Below are 17362 nucleotides of genomic sequence, written 5' to 3' on the forward strand. Positions count from 1 at the left end.
TTTTCAAAGTGAAATGATGGTAATATACAACTTCAAAGTAACCTCACAGCATGATGCTGCCGCTACTGTACTATACTGCATTATGTTTAAGCACAGCATTAATCAGCTGTCTCTACTCTACAATTCCTCCACAAAACTTTTAATCAAGGTCAAATATTTACTGGATGGGAAATTTGTAGAAAATTAGTGACATGTTTTTAAGCTAGTTCTCTGGTTGTAGAAACCCAAATCGGGTCTTTTATTGAACCAGTTTGGAACTAGCTCTACCCCTAAACACTGGCACCTCTTTAGGTGAAAACCTCTACAGAATGCATTTGGCTTATCCCTGTTGGAATTTAAATTAAGCCTGAATGTGTCAATTTTAGCACAGGGCCTACTTGCATGAAAAAAATCAATTTAATAATTGTTTTTCCCTTTTCCTTAAGGGTTTGCTGGTGGCAACAATATTCTGCTTCTTCAATGGAGAGGTGAGGAATGCTTCTACTTTCAGACATACAGTGTTAAAAAGACTTTAAATGTAAATGCTCGTGCTTTTCCCATGGCTATCATCTAAAAATGTAGATAGATGTAAGGGAAATTCAGGGGGAGGACCCAAATGCAAAACACAACCACAGACAGAAAGGCAGATGGGGGTTTAAAAGGCAAGTCTTCATGTGCCTGAAAGAAAAACTAAAACAGAAAGTTACTAATTGTATTTGAAATTGCAGGGAGATAAAAGAGTCTAAAAATAGCAAGAAAAAAAGGGTAATGCTCAAGGAAAAAAGGCTCAATAAACAACAACAAAAAAATGACAAAAACCTTTTTATTTATTTATGTCCTGGGGCAAACATGTAAGGAAACTTTGACAAATGGGGAAAAGTACACCTTTTGAGGAAATTTTATGCATCACTCTGAAAAAGATTTGAAAGTTGACAGATTTCCCTTCACTCATTTAACATTTAATTGAAAGAAACAGCAAAAATAGAAGACATCTATCTGCATGGGGGGCAAATAGGCAAATAAGTGGTTTGAGATTCTCACATTCTAATAAGCCTGAGAAAAAATACCACCATATCTGGGATTTACACCAAAATCTAAAACCAAAATCTGTGAAATAATGTTATCACTTTCATCTAAAGCTGAAAGGCAGAGTTGTTATTGCCCTTGCTAAAATAATATGTTGAGTATTACTACTATAATAATTTATTTGTGGTCATTTGACTTTATTACACAGACATATATGGGGAGTGAGAGGACACTGGCCAGTATTCTGACTTCTGACTGTCTTCCTGTTTAAAACATATTAGCTATTTCATATACTCATGACAATGATTTAGAAAAAATATTTTTAATTAAAGATATTTAGACAAAAAACAGCAATTACATTTTACTTAAATGATAAGATAAAGATGAAAATCTCTACCTTTAAATAGTAGGTCCTTTTAAAGAAATTTGGTGGTGGTGAAAGACTAAACATCCATTAAATTGAAAAGCAAGCAAATCGTTCCTTTTTTGCAGAATACTGTCTCTTTTTTCCCTACGAGGTAACACTGAGACTAACATGCTAATATTAGCTGGCTAACAAGCATGCCAATTGACTTGAATCACTAGCCTGCACTCTACAGCTTAACAAGCATCCCAACTTTACTTTTAAAAAAAGAATTATCTTAATAGAAGTAATGGACAGAGGTCCTTCAGTTTTCACACAATGAAATTCCAAACAGCTAATTATCTTTATTGTGAACAAAAGCCACATGTCATAGTAGTGCACTGAAACAGATGAGGCAGGGGCAACATCAGATTGAGACCCCTCCATACAACTGGCAAAACTCAGCTTTCTCTGAAACATAAACTTTCAGCTGTATGATGGACAATTTCTGTAGTTCTAAAAGATTTTAAAATCTTATTTGAAAAGATTGTGACATAGCGGGACAAATACAAATTTCTTACTTATTTTTCTATTTCATTTTGTGACACTAAACTGACACTGAGCTTCAAAATAGCATTTGAAGCTTACTTGGCATTAAACTCAGCTTTGATGACGGGGTATATATATATATATATATATATATATATATATATATATATATATATATATATATATATATATATATATATATATGTATATGTATAAAATTAAAAGATACATACGTTTTCAATGGACAAAATGTCAAGCTTTTTCCTTACAATTCTTGTAATCTGGTGCCATGTTTGACGTGACATTGCTGTCTTTTTGAACGGAGCAATTGCCCTTTTGTAAAGGTCAACATCAACGTATTATCCTAAGGCCTGCTCAGTCATTGAGCTATAAAGCTGCTCAGGGCTTGTGGCATTCTTTGGGACATCTGGCTTAATCAACTGAGACATGTTCAGATTTTTTTTTGGGTCACAGCTCTTGAATGTGTGAATATATATATAGAGAGACACATAAGTCAGACAACCAATTTTTTATGTTTTGACTAACAGGGTATATATATGTTGACTGACAGGGTCAAAAAATTACTGTCATAATCTATTTTTACCAGTCACTTTATTTTTTTAAATAATTATAATTATTATGATCATATTATTTAATATTTCATTAAATAATAATTTGGTGCTGTGAATACCAGCCCAATATGGAGGTGGTATCAGAGGTATCAGAGTGGCATGGAGAAAAGGGTTAAACGAGCCTTGGTATTACTGAACAGCAAAACTCTGCACACACATGGAATATTAATTATACATATATAATTCACACAATTTCTTAAAATACAAGAATGTATTAACAAAAATAACTCCACTCAAAGTCAAACATATTTCAATCAACAAACTCTTTACTATACTGGAACAATCTCACTAAACTACCAAGCAACATGAAAGAATAAGGAGGACCAAGGACTATGTACAATATGAATATAAGTGAATCAAAGATGGTTGAAAACCATGACCAAAAGAGTGATGCAACATTACCATTCAATGTTATTTATGTTTGAGAACCATGGATTATCTTAAAGAATCTGGAAATGAAGTTAAGTTTGTCTTAGAACTAACTTAGACAATAATTGGTATACCTTCAAATCACCAATCATGGCAACATCAGATAAAACATTATTTTAGTAAAATATTGTTTCAAAATATGATTTGCTGAATAAAACTAACTTTCTTGATGACTAATTCCCAATGGTGTTTAATTACCTTTCTTTATTTAATACAGTAATATTTAAGGAACCATTATCAAGGCAATATTAAAATAATATTTAAGGCAATATTTGCCGTTAGCAGTTGGAGCTAACAAAGGAAACTTATAGCTTGTTACCACTCCTTTAAAGTCAAACACGTACCTTTGAAATACCATTAATAACAGGATTAAAATGCATGAGCGTTGATGGCACAATATGGCTGATCTGTTTTTAAAAAAACCACCCTTTAACACTAGAACTCCCAGGGCCGTCAATTTGACGGTTTTGAAAGTTTGACATGCCATAACTCTGGTTTATTAAAACTCTTATCTTCCTGGCATCCTGACTTTTTCTAAACCTGTCTTGTGTATTCCTATGTCTCTATTTTTAAAAAACAACAAAGTTAATAAAGTACCTCTAACTACCACAGCCGCTATTTTGACGACCCTATTATTAACATTGATATTTTTTTCCCGCGGCTGAGTATACGCGCGAGTGTTGCCTAGCAACCGCCACTCTAGAACGCAGTCTGAGAAGGAGATTGTTGGCATCCTACAAATGGCTTCCAGAAGGATATTTTCTGCTCAAGAGGCATTGGAAATGCTTAAAAAATTACATGACTGTGATTCTGGGGTCAAGAGGGATTCTGACGGTTCTTGGTCAGCATTCAATTCGGGTCAGAGAGTGAGCCTCCCCCGGCTAAAAAACACGAGTCGTCCCATTAGCAGGAGGTTGTGGCGCATTATTTCAAGGAAGTAAAAGACTAGCATTTTAGGCTATAGTTTATAGATTAGTAAACTAATAGTATATGAACTACAGCAACAATGCCACCATCAGCGCAGGTTCAGAGACAGGGAGACGAGCCAGGTGCCCAATGCCCAGCTATAAACACAGCAAACCAGCTCACTGGCAGGAGGGAAACTAAAAAACAAGGTACTAATAATGGAAAAAGAAATAAACAATAAGTTAGGTCATAGATATAGTTGCCCAGTAACAACAATCTATTCTGCGCTTTACAGCGTTTTCATCACAAGACGAGCGCATACCTGGGAAGGAGGAGGAGGTAGGAAAGGATGGGACTGTATGGAAAGTGGTAGGGGAGGAAGAAAGTAGAGGGAGGCGTCAGAGCCAGAACGCGTTGACAGAGCTCCACATCCAAGATGCCCAGACCTGCTTGGAGGACCCCGAATTGCTCATCCATGTTCAGGGCTACAGGTGGCTGAGGCCCGCAGAGTTTTAGGAGATGATTCCTCCTCGGACATGAGTGTGGATGAGCTGAAGGCATTTTTAGCACTAGTTTATGTCCGCGAAGTGAAAGGGGGGCGTAACATGGAGCTGTCCAGCTTTTGGTCAGATTAGTAAAGCTTTTTTTTAAAAATGTACCCACTACTCTGTATTATTTTTCAGTACAATTTATAAATAATAATAAAACATAAAAGGTTTTGATCAAATACTATTATTAATTCTTGTCAAAACCATAATTTTATAGCGTGTAAGAAAACCTGTAGCATTCTGACGTCATCACCGCCTCACATCCAGAATGCTCGCCGTCAAATTGACGGGCTTGGGAGTTCTAGTAGAATTTGAATTCTGGGAGTTCTAGTGTTAAATTAAGTTTGTCTTAACTTTAAAAACGCAACACAGAATACATAATTAGCTTCAATGAACTGTCCAGATTAGCTGAGCAGCTAGTCAGCTAGCAGTTAGATAACTGAGTTTCTCAAAACAAACAAAAAACAAACTTCATTAACATTATTCATATTATTTCACCCTAAACTTATTTCTCTGCCCAAAACACAACCTTGCTAAAGAAAAGGTTTCCTGGGGCGATGAGTTGAGGAGCGAAGTCATCCCAGTCATCCAGCCTCATGTGGTCATTAACAAGGGACTAGCGTTGCAGCTACTCTTCGTAGCTGTGGAAGGGTGGTTGTATTCAACCAGCCGAACTGCGGTCCCGATACCTTTGCTCCAGGTCGTGGGGAAAACCACTTCAATTAGAGCTGCTGGGGCATTTTGGTTGCTTCTGTGACTTAAGAAAGAAGTCACACTTGTCTTAATTACCCCCTTTTTATGAATGAATGCTGGGTACTCGAACAGCAGATCATTACTCACCATTGTTGTACAGGATCGGCGGGGACTTGGCCGCCGGATCATAGTCACGTTGGGTCCAAAGATTTCTTGAAGGTAGTAGTCTTATACGTGGCCAGAAGTTTAAGACCTTCAGCCGCAAGGAGACGTTCACACGTTATGTCTCTCCATCTTGTTTTTCTGGAGATCCATGTGGTATAGGACGACATGTTGGTGTTTTTGTCCAGAGATTCACCTCTGACTCCTCTTCCTGGCCTGAACTGGAAGTAGGTTAATGTGATTTATTTTGAAAGTTCCAGAAAAGTTCATGCCGGCCTTTTATTGTAAAGTTCAGAGTCCATGTTCATCTATGTTCTAACACATGGCTGGGGTCCCATCATTCAAAACATTCAAAAGCATATATATATATATATATATATATATATATATATATATATATATATAGGAGTTGGACAATGAAACTGAAACACCTGTCATTTTAGTGTGGGAGGTTTCATGGCTAAATTGGACCAGCCTGGTAGCCAGTCTTCATTGATTGCTCATTGCACCGGTAATAGCAGAGTGTGAAGGTTCAATTAGCAGGGTAAGAGCACAGTTTAGCTCAAAATATTGAAATGTACACAACATTATGGTAACATACCAGAGTTCAAAAGAGGACAAATTGTTGGTGCACGTCTTGCTGGCGCATCTGTGACCAAGACAGCAAGTCATTGTGATGTATCAAGAGCCACGGTATCCAAGGTAATGTCAGCATACCACCAAGAAGGACGAACCACATCCAACAGGATTAACTGTGGACGCAAGAGGAAGCTGTCTGAAAGGGATGTTCGGGTGCTAACCTGGATTGTATCCAAAAAACATAAAACCACAGTTGCCCAAATCACGGCAGAATTAAATGTGCACCTCAACTCTCCTGTTTCCACCAGAACTGTCCATCGTGAGCTCCACAGGGTCAATATACACGGCCGGACTGCTATAGCCAAACCTTTGGTCACTCATGTCAATGCCAAACGTCGGTTTCAATGGTGCAAGAAGCGCAAATTTTGGGCTGTGGACAATGTGAAACATGTATTGTTCTCTGATGAGTCCACCTTTAATGTTTTCCCCACATCCGGGAGAGTTACGGTGTGGAGAAGCCCCAAAGAAGCGTACCACCCAGACTGTTGCATGCCCAGAGTAAAGCATGGGGGTGAATCAGTGATGGTTTGAGCTGCCATATCATGGCATTCCCTTGGCCCAATACTTGTGCTAGATGGGTGCGTCACTGCCAAGGACTACCGAACCATTCTTGAGGACCATGTGCATCCAATGGTTTAAACATTGTATCCTGAAGGCGGTGCCGTATATCAGGATGACAATGCACCAATACACACAGCAAGACTGGTGAAAGATTGGTTTGATGAACATGAAAGTGAAGTTGAACATCTCCCATGGCCTGCACAGTCACCAGATCTAAATATTATTGAGCCACTTTGGGGTGTTTTGGAGGAGCGAGTCAGGAAACGCGTTCCTCCACCAGTATCACGTAGTGACCTGGCCACTATCCTGCAAGAAGAATGGCTTGAAATCCCTCAGACCACTGTGCAGGACTTGTATATGTCATTCCCAAGACAAATTGATGCTGTATTGGCCGCAAATGGAGGCCCTACACCATACTAATAAATTAGTGTGGTCTAAAACCAGGTGTTTCAGTTTCATTGTCCAACCCCTGTAATACTGTGCAAAGTTTTAGGCAGGTGTGAAACAATGCTGTAAAAAAGAATGCTTTCAAAAATATAAATGATTATTGTTTATTTTTATCAATTTACAAATTGCTTATTTAGAACTATCTTCAGCGTAAAGAAGAACAAGACTTACTGGAAGTGATGGTATGGACCCCACAGAGCGCTGATCTCAACATCGAATGTCGCAATGTCACAATGCTAAATGAAGACATGGAAACAAGAGACAAAAAATTTTGAGCAGGCAGTTTATTGAAAATAAAAAAAATTACTTAAATAGGCTGTTCATCAGCTGATCAAAAGTTGAAGACCATAGCTCAAAAAAACCTGAAAACTCCCTCAAAACAGAAATCAAAGTGTCAGAAAAGGAATAAGTAATTAGTAGCTTCATCATTCTTGTTTATCACTTCAAACTGTCATTTAAGCATGCTTGATGCAAGTGTTTCCAGGAGTCCAGTGGGAACAGTGCGTTGAACATGGCTTTACGAAGGGCATTCACTGTCGGGAACTGATTTCAATTTTTCTAAACTTTCCTTGCCATCCATCCCCAAATGTTCTCAATTGTCTTGAGATCAGGGGAACACGCAGGATGGTCCGAAAGAGTGATGTAATTCTCCTGGAAGAAGTCTCTTGTCAGGTGGTCATTGTAAACGGCAGCATTTCTGTTGAAAAAGCCAGTCATCACCACACAGATTAGAGCCCTCAGTCATGCTCACTGTCATGCCATCAGCTCCATCAAGGTTAAATTTTTTCTCATCAGAGAATAAAACTTTCTTCCACCATATTATGTCCCATGTTTTGTGCTCCCTTACAAAGTCCAAATGGGCACTTTTGTGGCATTAAAGGAGAAGTGGCCTTTGAAGATGTTTTTTGTTTTGGAAACCCTTCCCTCAAAGATTCTGTCTGATAGTTATTGGGCTGCAGAACTACCAGTGGCCTTAATTTGGGTCGAGGATCGTCCCGTGTTTTGAAAGACAGCCAATCGAATCCTGACGATTTTTGGGGCTTTCACTAGATTGTTTTGTTCTATAACCCTCAGAATCTTTTAAGAAATTCAAAATGAGTTTCTTACTGTGTCCAACCTCAGCAGTGTTGACACGTTGTGGGAGGCCTTGCTTATTGTAATCAAGAATCAAAGACAGCAAGCTTTTTGGCTTTGCCATCAGGTGGTCCTGGCAGTGACAATTTTTGATCAGCTGACAAAAGCATGTTTGTTTATACAGTCATCCATTGGATTTTTTATTTATAATACAAAAGAGAAATTGAAAATCATGTTGCCTTTTCTTAACCCTTTTACAATTATGCAGTAAATGATGTGGTTGTTCAAAAGGTAGGAATACTGCAATGTGAACTGAGCTCAGCTGTCTCTGTGATTTTTTTTTTTTGTGGAATAAAAAGATGTCCTGTTGACAGTTTGTCTATCAAACTGATGGTGATATATTGTTTGTAGATATTTAGCTGCTTGCGAAGCAGAGGGCACAAGTGCATAAAAAGAAAAGCTAAAACAGTTAAGCACTCAATAGGAAGGTGTTGTGCCTTCATTCTGTAACATAGCTAATAGCTAAATCAACATGTATGAGCTAATAGCTCATACATGAGCAGCCAGGAGAGTCATCTGAAACAACGTTAATGATTTGTCGAGTAAAAACAATGTGTGGTGCATATGATTAAAGGGCAAGCACACAAACTGTCACAAGGGAACCAGCAGGGTTTGTTTTTTTTTTCACCCGCATAATGACCAATTCATGCTCCCTTAATCAGGACAAGGATTTCTGGGGCTGGGTTCAATTCAGTTTTTTTTAATTCAAGGCCAAACTACACAGACCTGCCTTGTTTCATCAATGGCTCCATTGTGAAGTAAGGGCAATGAGACAAACAGCTCCAAAGTTGTGTTTGTGTCATCAACCAAGACGTCCTACATGGAAGCTTTAAGCCTCAGCTGTTCTTTTGTCTCATTATGACAATTAGTAACTCCATTAATATCATTACATCGCTGTGTGGTAATGTACCCACAGTAATCATACTAGTATTGGTGTGTGGTTCAGAACAAATTGGTTACCATTGAGCTTCTGGTATGATTCTGCTCTGGTATGGAGTCTAATTAGTGTGAACATGTCCCCACAAAACATGACATGAGCGTGAATGACATATTTGCACAGATGCCTTTCATTAAACACATCTTTACAAAGGGACGTGTCTGTTCCACACTAAAAGTGCAGCCCTGCAAACGTAGCAGGGCTAAGACTTTTGAGGCAACATAAAATTGTTCTGGTATAAAAAAAATACCAAGAACTAGGAATATTTGTTTTACTACAGTAGCACAATGGTTTTGTTTTTTAGTCATAATCATGTGCCAAAAACTGCTAGTCATACACGGAGAGTCAAATATAACATTACCATTCTTCCAAACCATACAATTCAAACTGGGATCATAGTATTGGTGTTGAACAATTAGTGTCAAGTCAATGTGTGTTTTTTCCTAAACAACTGGCTGTTTTACAGGTTGAAAAATGCAGCTAAATGGTTCTATAATATAGACCTCAAAGATGAGTCGCCCTTAAATCCCATAATCCAATCCTCTACTTACCATTATAATGTTGGTGCATTCCATTTGTACTTGGAAGTTGAAATTTCCAACCTCAGAGTAGGAAATTTCAACTGGGACTCCACTGAAAGTCAGAATTATGAATAGGAGTCGGCGCAACACTACCATCTAGGCGTCCACATTCAAGATGGCTGCCACTCACATCACCTGTAGTGAAACGTTCTTTATTATTTATGTAACATTTAGTCGGACGTACTACTTTTCAGTATTTACAAGATAAGATGTTTCAACACTGTTTATATGCATGAAATACTGTGTAGTACAGTGTTATTGTCATTGCAACATACTAGCAACACACATAAAAAAAAGCAGGAAACTGGAGCACTATAAATGGGAGATGACATAAACTCCAACTTCCCAGGTCTTTATTCCGAGGTTAATGGAATGTACCATGAGCATTTACCGAACAAAACATTCATCGCTCTCCTCATGCTGCCTCTCCTTTCACACCTACTCTCCAACCCATCTCTTTAATCACCTCCATTGCCAACTCAGAAGGTTAATGTTTGATTTTTTTCGCTGTTGTCCCAACAAACAGCTTTTAGTTACGAACACTGCAGTATAGACCCTGTGGCAAATAGTATATGTATATGCACGACTGAATATAATGACAGAAGGAATATTTATAGCAAAATGTTATATAAACCTAAAAATGCCAAAAAGTATAACTTGTACATGAAGATTGTACTTCCTCCAGATGCTTCTTTTGCTACCACTTGTTGAATACAGGCAGATTTTAGTGCAACATATCAATTTGAATTGCCCAACTGGTTTGGTTATTACATAAATTACAAGGATGCAATGTGTTTATAAAAGGAATTACCAATTTATTTATCTAGTATTTTAAAAAAAGTTTATGCCATGGATGAGTCCGTGGAATCCCTTTCTAGGAGGTAAAAATAAATGTTACTGCTAATGCTGGATAGCATGGATCATCGCTAAGTGGACCATATGGGTCATGAATATAACTTGACAGATTGTCCCAACATAGGGCTAACACTCACTTCATCCTCCCTGCCTCTGCCTCTTTGCAAAGGTCTGTTTAGGTCGGGTGACCTAGTTTTGTCATTTGTTTAAATTCTCAAGTCCGTGCATTAAACTCTCCAGGGCTCAGGTCTGTTTCAGACCACACATCCTGAACCCTTATATTTCACGCACTGTGTACAGTCTGACCCAATTGCCAGTTCCTCTCTGTAGATGGGAAAGAATAAGCAGCAAGCACCACTAAGTGAAAATAAGCAATGTTGGTGAAGAAACCACAATTGGTTTCTTTTTTCTCAGTTTTTACAATGTTGACCTGGAATTGATCAGGCTAGTATCAGGGTGATACAGGATTTTTTCAGTCTCTTTGTCTTACAATATGGCATTTTGTATCCCTGATCTGATGGTAAAAGGGAGAATCCTAGATTTCTTTAAGGACCTGGAATGATGGTCAATCAGATCATTAAAAAAATATGCCAGCGATTTTATTGAAAACCTTATTTTTCATGGAAAGTGACAAAAGTAAAGGTAAGAACAGATTCAATAAAACGAGAATAAAACATCTTCATAAAAACATAGCTGACATTAAAAATACAAAGCTTACGATAAAAGTGCATACGCTCGTGTGCTTTCTTTACAACACATTCTACCTTCGTCTCAAAGCTCAGGTCTTCATCACTACTCCCAGGTATTTATACTGCGGCACCAGCTCCACTGTTTGGTCATTGATCACAACTGAGATCGGTGTGGAGATTTTCCCAAAGTCTATGCACATTTCTTTTGTTCTAATCCACTCTGATGACTCTGGCAGTCATTAGTGTATACAACAAATAAAAGAGGTGAGAGGACACAGCCCTGGGGGGACCCATTAGAAGAAAACAGGGGCTAAGATAAACCACCATTCACTTAGCCAAGAAATAAAATCACTATCAATATTAAAAAAGTTTGTTAATTTATGTGCTAAAACATGAGGTTGGTCCCTTAGTTTAACTCACAGGTTTCTAAAAGGCTGCCAACATCTTTAAATTCAGCATGTGTCAGATGCGAAACGCTCAAAATGTTAAAACAGAGCAACGTTCTGCCTTCCTGTTTCCTGCTTTAAGTCTTTCTCTCTCTCATTCTCTCAGAGCCTGAATGAACTGCAGAGATGTCTTAAAATCCTAGAAATTCAGCTTTCTATAAAATAGCTACTTATATTTTCACGCTTCAGCTCACCTTACTGATATTGGAAAAAGCTAACACTGGGTCTTATTCACTAAGCAATAACTTCAACGTTGAAGAGTGTTGTTGTCAGCAGACCTGGTAGCATTCATGCATTGTGCATTTACTGAGAAAAAGAGTTACTTTTTAACTTTACAACCAGCTTGTCAAGACTCAGTGCTGATTAAGCTGAAAATCATCCGAGTTATCTGCACATCTATTTTCATCTGTAACCAGTTCTTCTCATTACATGTGAATGACCAAAAAAGAATAAATATTTTGCTATACATTATGGATTCAGAAATACCATTCTTAAATTTCCTTACATTTAAATCTGATTCAGTGAGATATTGTTCTTGTTTTGACAGACTAACATTTGCACTCTGTCTCTTGTTAACTCATGACCAGTCAGAAGCTGCTGAGTGCCCTAATTAGGTTTAAATAATTTGTTGCATCCTTAAGTATTTTAATCACTACAGTAATTTTCCATAAGGCAGTGCATGTTTTCTGTTTAGCATGGTGAATCCACAAGAATCCGTCTCTGGTTTTATTGGTCCATCTATCCAACAAAGCCTTGAATCTTTTTGTTTACTATTCCTGCTGAATCTTTTTTGTGAGATTATTATCACATTAAAAACCTAAGAGATACATTGATACTTATGGATTTTTAGGTGGTACAAAATAAATTGGATTCATTTGCTTACTAAAGTGGTTTCTGTGTCATATTCTCACAGCAAGATGACATTAATGAACTAGAATCTCAAGTTCTTCTCTGACACTGAAATGACTGAAGATATGTTGTTGTGTATCTACTGATTGTTTTAGACTGTTAGACAACAGCTGGAAGCACATTTACTGATAACTTTAAGCCATTCACCTAAACTGACGGTCCAATAGAGCATTAGCAAAGCAGCCACAAGGCTCATCTTAACTCTTCTGTGGAATAAGCAGCTTTGGTTATGTCATGATTTGTAGGTGTTTTTGGGTTCAGTTATTAAATCCTTTCACTTACCATGCTGCCTGCTCGTCTGCATTCCGGGGTCCTCCGTTACACCGCACTTGACAGAATGTTTCCGCCAAACATGGACCTCGCGGACGGTAGGCAGGAAAGCGCCAGGGATTGCTGGGTTCAGCAGCAGATGGAGGAGGAAATGAGACATCTGCCAGCCAATCTGGAGGTTCTGCCCGTTCCACTACTGCTGGAGCAGATGGAGCATGAGGCGGTTCAGTGCCGTTCTCCGCCTGCGTCCCTGGTTGCGCACCCTAATATGGCTGCTGGTCTTCCACCCGCCGCAGAAAACGCCGACGTGGAGCCTTTCCCTGCCTTTCAGCCGGCGAGGAGGACTCTATGGCCGCTGCTGCGTCGGAGCGGTGGTTTCCCTGCCAGCTGACGTAAAGGCTGCAGCGAGTAATCCCGCGTCTTCGTTTGCCACAGCACCGTCTCCCAGGCTCGCTGCAGGTCCGCATATGCCGTCTTCGCTCACTCCTGCCCGGTGTTCTAAGGGAACACCAGACGAGCTGGAGGAGCAGTTAAGGTTTTTTGCTCGCCAAATCAAGAGCTTCAGGAGGACCAGTCTCCTGTATTCCTCTCCTCAGCTTAGGGAGAGAATCAGGCAGATGGAGGAGGATTACGAGACAGCAGTAAGGCAGTTTTACTGCCGCCCACCTCCATCTTCATCAACTCTTCAGAGCAGTGCTGCAGCTGAGTCCAAGCCAGGTCTCCAGAGAGGTGCTGCCAAGCAGCCCACGCCAGGTCTCCAGGAAGCGGTTACTGAGCAGTCCACGCCAGGTCTCCAGGAAGCTCCTACTGAGCTGACCACGCAGGTCGTCCGAGCGCCGCTGCAGCTCAGTCCACATCATGTCTCCAGAGCGCCGCCATTGTACAGTCTGCCTCCACCTCCTCCACATGCCGCAGAGGATGTCGGAAGTGGGATGCCTCGGCCCAAATCATTGGGGTTCCCGGCGACGCCTCAGCCCCGGCTCAAGCCATCGGGGATCCCGGCGACGCCTCAGCCCCGGCTCAAGTCATCGGGGTTCCCGGCGACGCCTCAGCCCCGGCTCAATTCATCGGGGGTCCCGGCGACGCCGCAGCCCCGGCTCAAGTCATCGGGGGTCCCGGCGACGCCTCAGCCCTGGCTCAAGTCATTGGGAGACTGGTCCTCGTCCTGTTCCTGAACCCTGCAATGAAGGGTTCGAAGACGAACCGCTGCCTGAGCGTGTTCCTGAGCGGTTCTAGAAGGAACTCATCCTCGTCTTGGCCTCTGAACCCAGAGACGAGGGGTTCGAGAAGGAAGCACCGCCAGATCCTGTCTCTGAGGGGTTCAAGGAGCAGCTTGTCCTCGTTCTGGCCTCTGAGGGTCCCCCAGGCTCTGCTTCAGCCTCTGAGGGTTCACCAGGCTCTGCTTCAGCCTTTGAGGGTTCGCCAGGCTCTTCTTCAGCCTCTGAGGGTTCGCCAGGCTCTGCTTCAGCCTCTGAAGGTTCGCCAGGCACCGCAAAGGTCAAGCCTCCGGAGTTCCACCGAGTTTCTGGAGGGTCCCCCAGACCGAGGGTCCTCTGCTCGGCCGACCTACGCCTCTGTCGGCCTCCATGCCTTCGCTGCCAACCGCCCAGGGCTCTGTGTTGCAGGTCCTGGCGCCCGCCTGACCTTTGTGCCTGCGCGGGGAGACGTCCTGGTCGCCAACCTGAACTTTGTATTTTGGTTTTTGTCTCTAGATCATGCTATGCCTGTCTCCTCTTACAAGTGAGTTTGTGTTTTTCTTATGATTAAAACCTTGTACTTACAGTCATGCTGCATTCCGGGGTCCTCCACTACACAAGGCGTGACAGGTTAGGTTTGACCAAAATATTACTTTTCGGCTTACGTGCAAGATGTTGAGTGAAGCAAAAAAAACTCTGCACATCACCCTGAACCCACTGTACCTACAATGAAACATAGTGGTGGCAGCATCATGCTGTGACAATGGTTGTTTAGCAAGGACAGGGAAGCTGGTCAGAATGTTTAGGAAGATGTAGTTAAGAACAGAACAATCCTGGTTTTAGCCTGGTCTCTGTCATTTCAGCAGAACAGACACCCTAAAGGTTCAGGCAGAGCTACAAAAAAATCTGTTCATATTTATGTATTAAAATGGCCCAGTCAAAGCCATGTCATACATCAAGTTGAAAATCAGTTTCAAGACTTGAAACTTGCTGTCAACTGAAACTATGCATCCAGTGTGACTGAACTTGAGCTGTTTTGCAAATACTTTGGGGCATTTTCAGTCTCTAGATGTGCAGTGCTAGTAGAGACAAAACCAGAAGACTTGTTGCTTAAAATACTGCAACTGCAGAGGGTTTGTCAAAGCACTGACTCGGGGTAGATTATTGGTAAAAAAACATTTATTCTTTCCCTTCCCCTTCACAATCACACAATCTGTTGGTTGCATAAAATCTCAATAAAATACACTGACATCTGTGGTTGTAACGTGGCAAAAGTTTAGAAAAGTGGTTTGAATATGTTTGCAAGGCTCTGTATGTGCAGCATCAGTTAGGATCAGTGTCCGTTTGATTAATATTCTCACATAATGTTGGTTATGTAGTGTCTGCTCTCTAAACTCACTCTAAAACCACATGATGGTTTGTGTATTAAAGCTGGAAGTCTGGTGGAATAATTTGGTTCAAGCACAGCAGACCGGATGAAAAATATTAAAGATGTTGAATTTGGGGGATTTTTGATGCAAAGGTATAAATCTTTTTATTTTTTTTCTTCTTTCTGTATGGTTCAGGTGCAGGCAGCTCTAAAGAGACAGTGGATGCAGTACAAAACCCAGTGGGGTCAGCGTCGGAAGGATCACTGCTCAATGCGCTCCACGTCCTACACTGCCACCTCCATCACCGAGGTGCCGGCCTTTATGTACCACCACGAGTGCCAAGCTGAGCACCTGAACGGGTGCCACACGAAGGACTCAGAGCTGGTGGCGCTAAAATCGGGTGACACGTACGCTTAGATTACACTTCAATCCGGAACATAACACCAGACACACACCAAGTCAGAAAAAGAAAACTATTCTGGTCTAGCTGTCTCATCTCAGCGAATAAATCTCAGAGGCTGGTTTGTTCAGCATGGGGTGAATATACGGGTCTGGAGACAGAGAGCTCATCAGGACAGAGGATTAGCTACGAGACTGAAACATTTTATTTACACTTTACTCTTACGTTGCTGCTGCGGCAGCGGCAACAGCAGCTGCTTTCTCTTTTTTAAGAACTTTGATGTCGAGAATCTACAGCATGAGAGAAGAACTGCTCATGATGTCTGCCGACTTCCTAAAGCTGCTATTCTGTGTGAGAGCCAGCTCATGGAGACGGAGAGGAAATAAATGACTGCAACTGGGGTGCTTTCTGTTCTCGAAGATGGTGATGATGGTGATGAATGTGACAGTATTGAGAGTAGCAGTTCTAACTACATGATGTTGACCTACAATGATGGAATGATGAGGATCATTATTATTATTACTATCAAGCAGGGGGTCTGAATCATTCCTGGCCTCACCTATACCAAAGGGCACTGTTTGTCCATCACAGCTATGAGGAGCATACAGTGTGTCTCTTGGAGCACAGAAGCAGAAATTAAGCTCTCCCACATACATTAAGTTAATATGAAATGACAGAAGTAAAATTTCTAGACACTCTTTTGTGCTTACAACTCTGGAATTGTGTACATAATGTATGTTCAATTTGTTTGATTTGAAAAAAAGTGTTTAAATGTTTTCAAATGACTTTTTCTCATTTTCTGTTTGTGTTTTACTTGTTAATTCCTAACTCTGCTACCTGTGTGTCCTGTGATGCTGCATTCCTGACGGCTTTGTTGTTTCAAAGTTGCTGTATCTGTGCTGATGCTGAATATCACAGGGCTGAGAGGCAAAGATGCATATTGTAGACAGAAAAATAAAAATATATTAAGGTTTTATAAGTCACTAGAGTTCCTATTGCTTAGTTAAGTAGAGTGCACCATCAGCTTAGCCAAGAGACCTGATAAAGATTTTATCAGTCATTCTTGCACCGCTTTATGATTCGTCCTCAGTCATCACAACAGTAATTCTCCATCCTCTGTTCATATATAAAGATTCTTTTCATAACCCTTTGTGAGACTGACCAAGAGGGAAAGAAAGGATAAAATCTGGGTGGGTGCAATTCACAATGCAGACACAGAAGAGAACCTACTGAAGTTGCATCTTTTACAAAAGAGGGCACAAACATTGATTATTGACTCTAGTGTGGTCTTTTTGGCCAACTATCTTTTCATGTTTCCTGTAGTAAGACATTTTTCTAGCTGCTTATGTAATCATAAATTGTTTTGACTCCAAAATTGAAAATGTATGCTTTTATATTGGCATCAACAGCTTAAGAGCTTCAATTTAAAATCAAATCTTTTCAAGAAACAGCTGATAAGGTTGCTGCTTTTCTTTATATTCCTGTTTCTAGATTATACACACTAAGTCAGGTATGTATTTTCAAAAAATTTTCTATGTGTAGAATTGTTGCCAACATATACATACAGATAAATTTAAAAAGTAAAAAGGGTTTCAGGTAATGTTTTAAAGTATAAGATCTTTCCTATTTTAAAGTTGGGTCTTTACTCTTTACTGCCCCTC

General features: G+C 40.4%; 1 protein-coding gene across 3 annotated transcripts in view; it reads left to right on the plus strand.

Moving 5' to 3' along the window:
- Positions 1 to 16680, plus strand: part of calcr (calcitonin receptor) — a 120625-nt gene extending 103945 nt beyond the window's left edge. For all 3 annotated transcript variants that reach the window (XM_047384533.1, XM_047384535.1, XM_047384534.1), the window contains exons 21-22: positions 426 to 467; positions 15497 to 16680. In XM_047384533.1, the coding sequence (XP_047240489.1) occupies positions 426 to 467; positions 15497 to 15718 (264 nt within the window). In that variant the 3' untranslated portion in view covers positions 15719 to 16680. The remainder of the gene's footprint in view (positions 1 to 425; positions 468 to 15496) is intronic.
- The last annotated feature ends 682 nt before the right edge of the window (positions 16681 to 17362 follow it).

Source organism: Girardinichthys multiradiatus, chromosome 13 (assembly GCF_021462225.1).
Source record: "Girardinichthys multiradiatus isolate DD_20200921_A chromosome 13, DD_fGirMul_XY1, whole genome shotgun sequence".
NCBI classification, from domain to species: Eukaryota; Metazoa; Chordata; class Actinopteri; order Cyprinodontiformes; family Goodeidae; genus Girardinichthys; species Girardinichthys multiradiatus.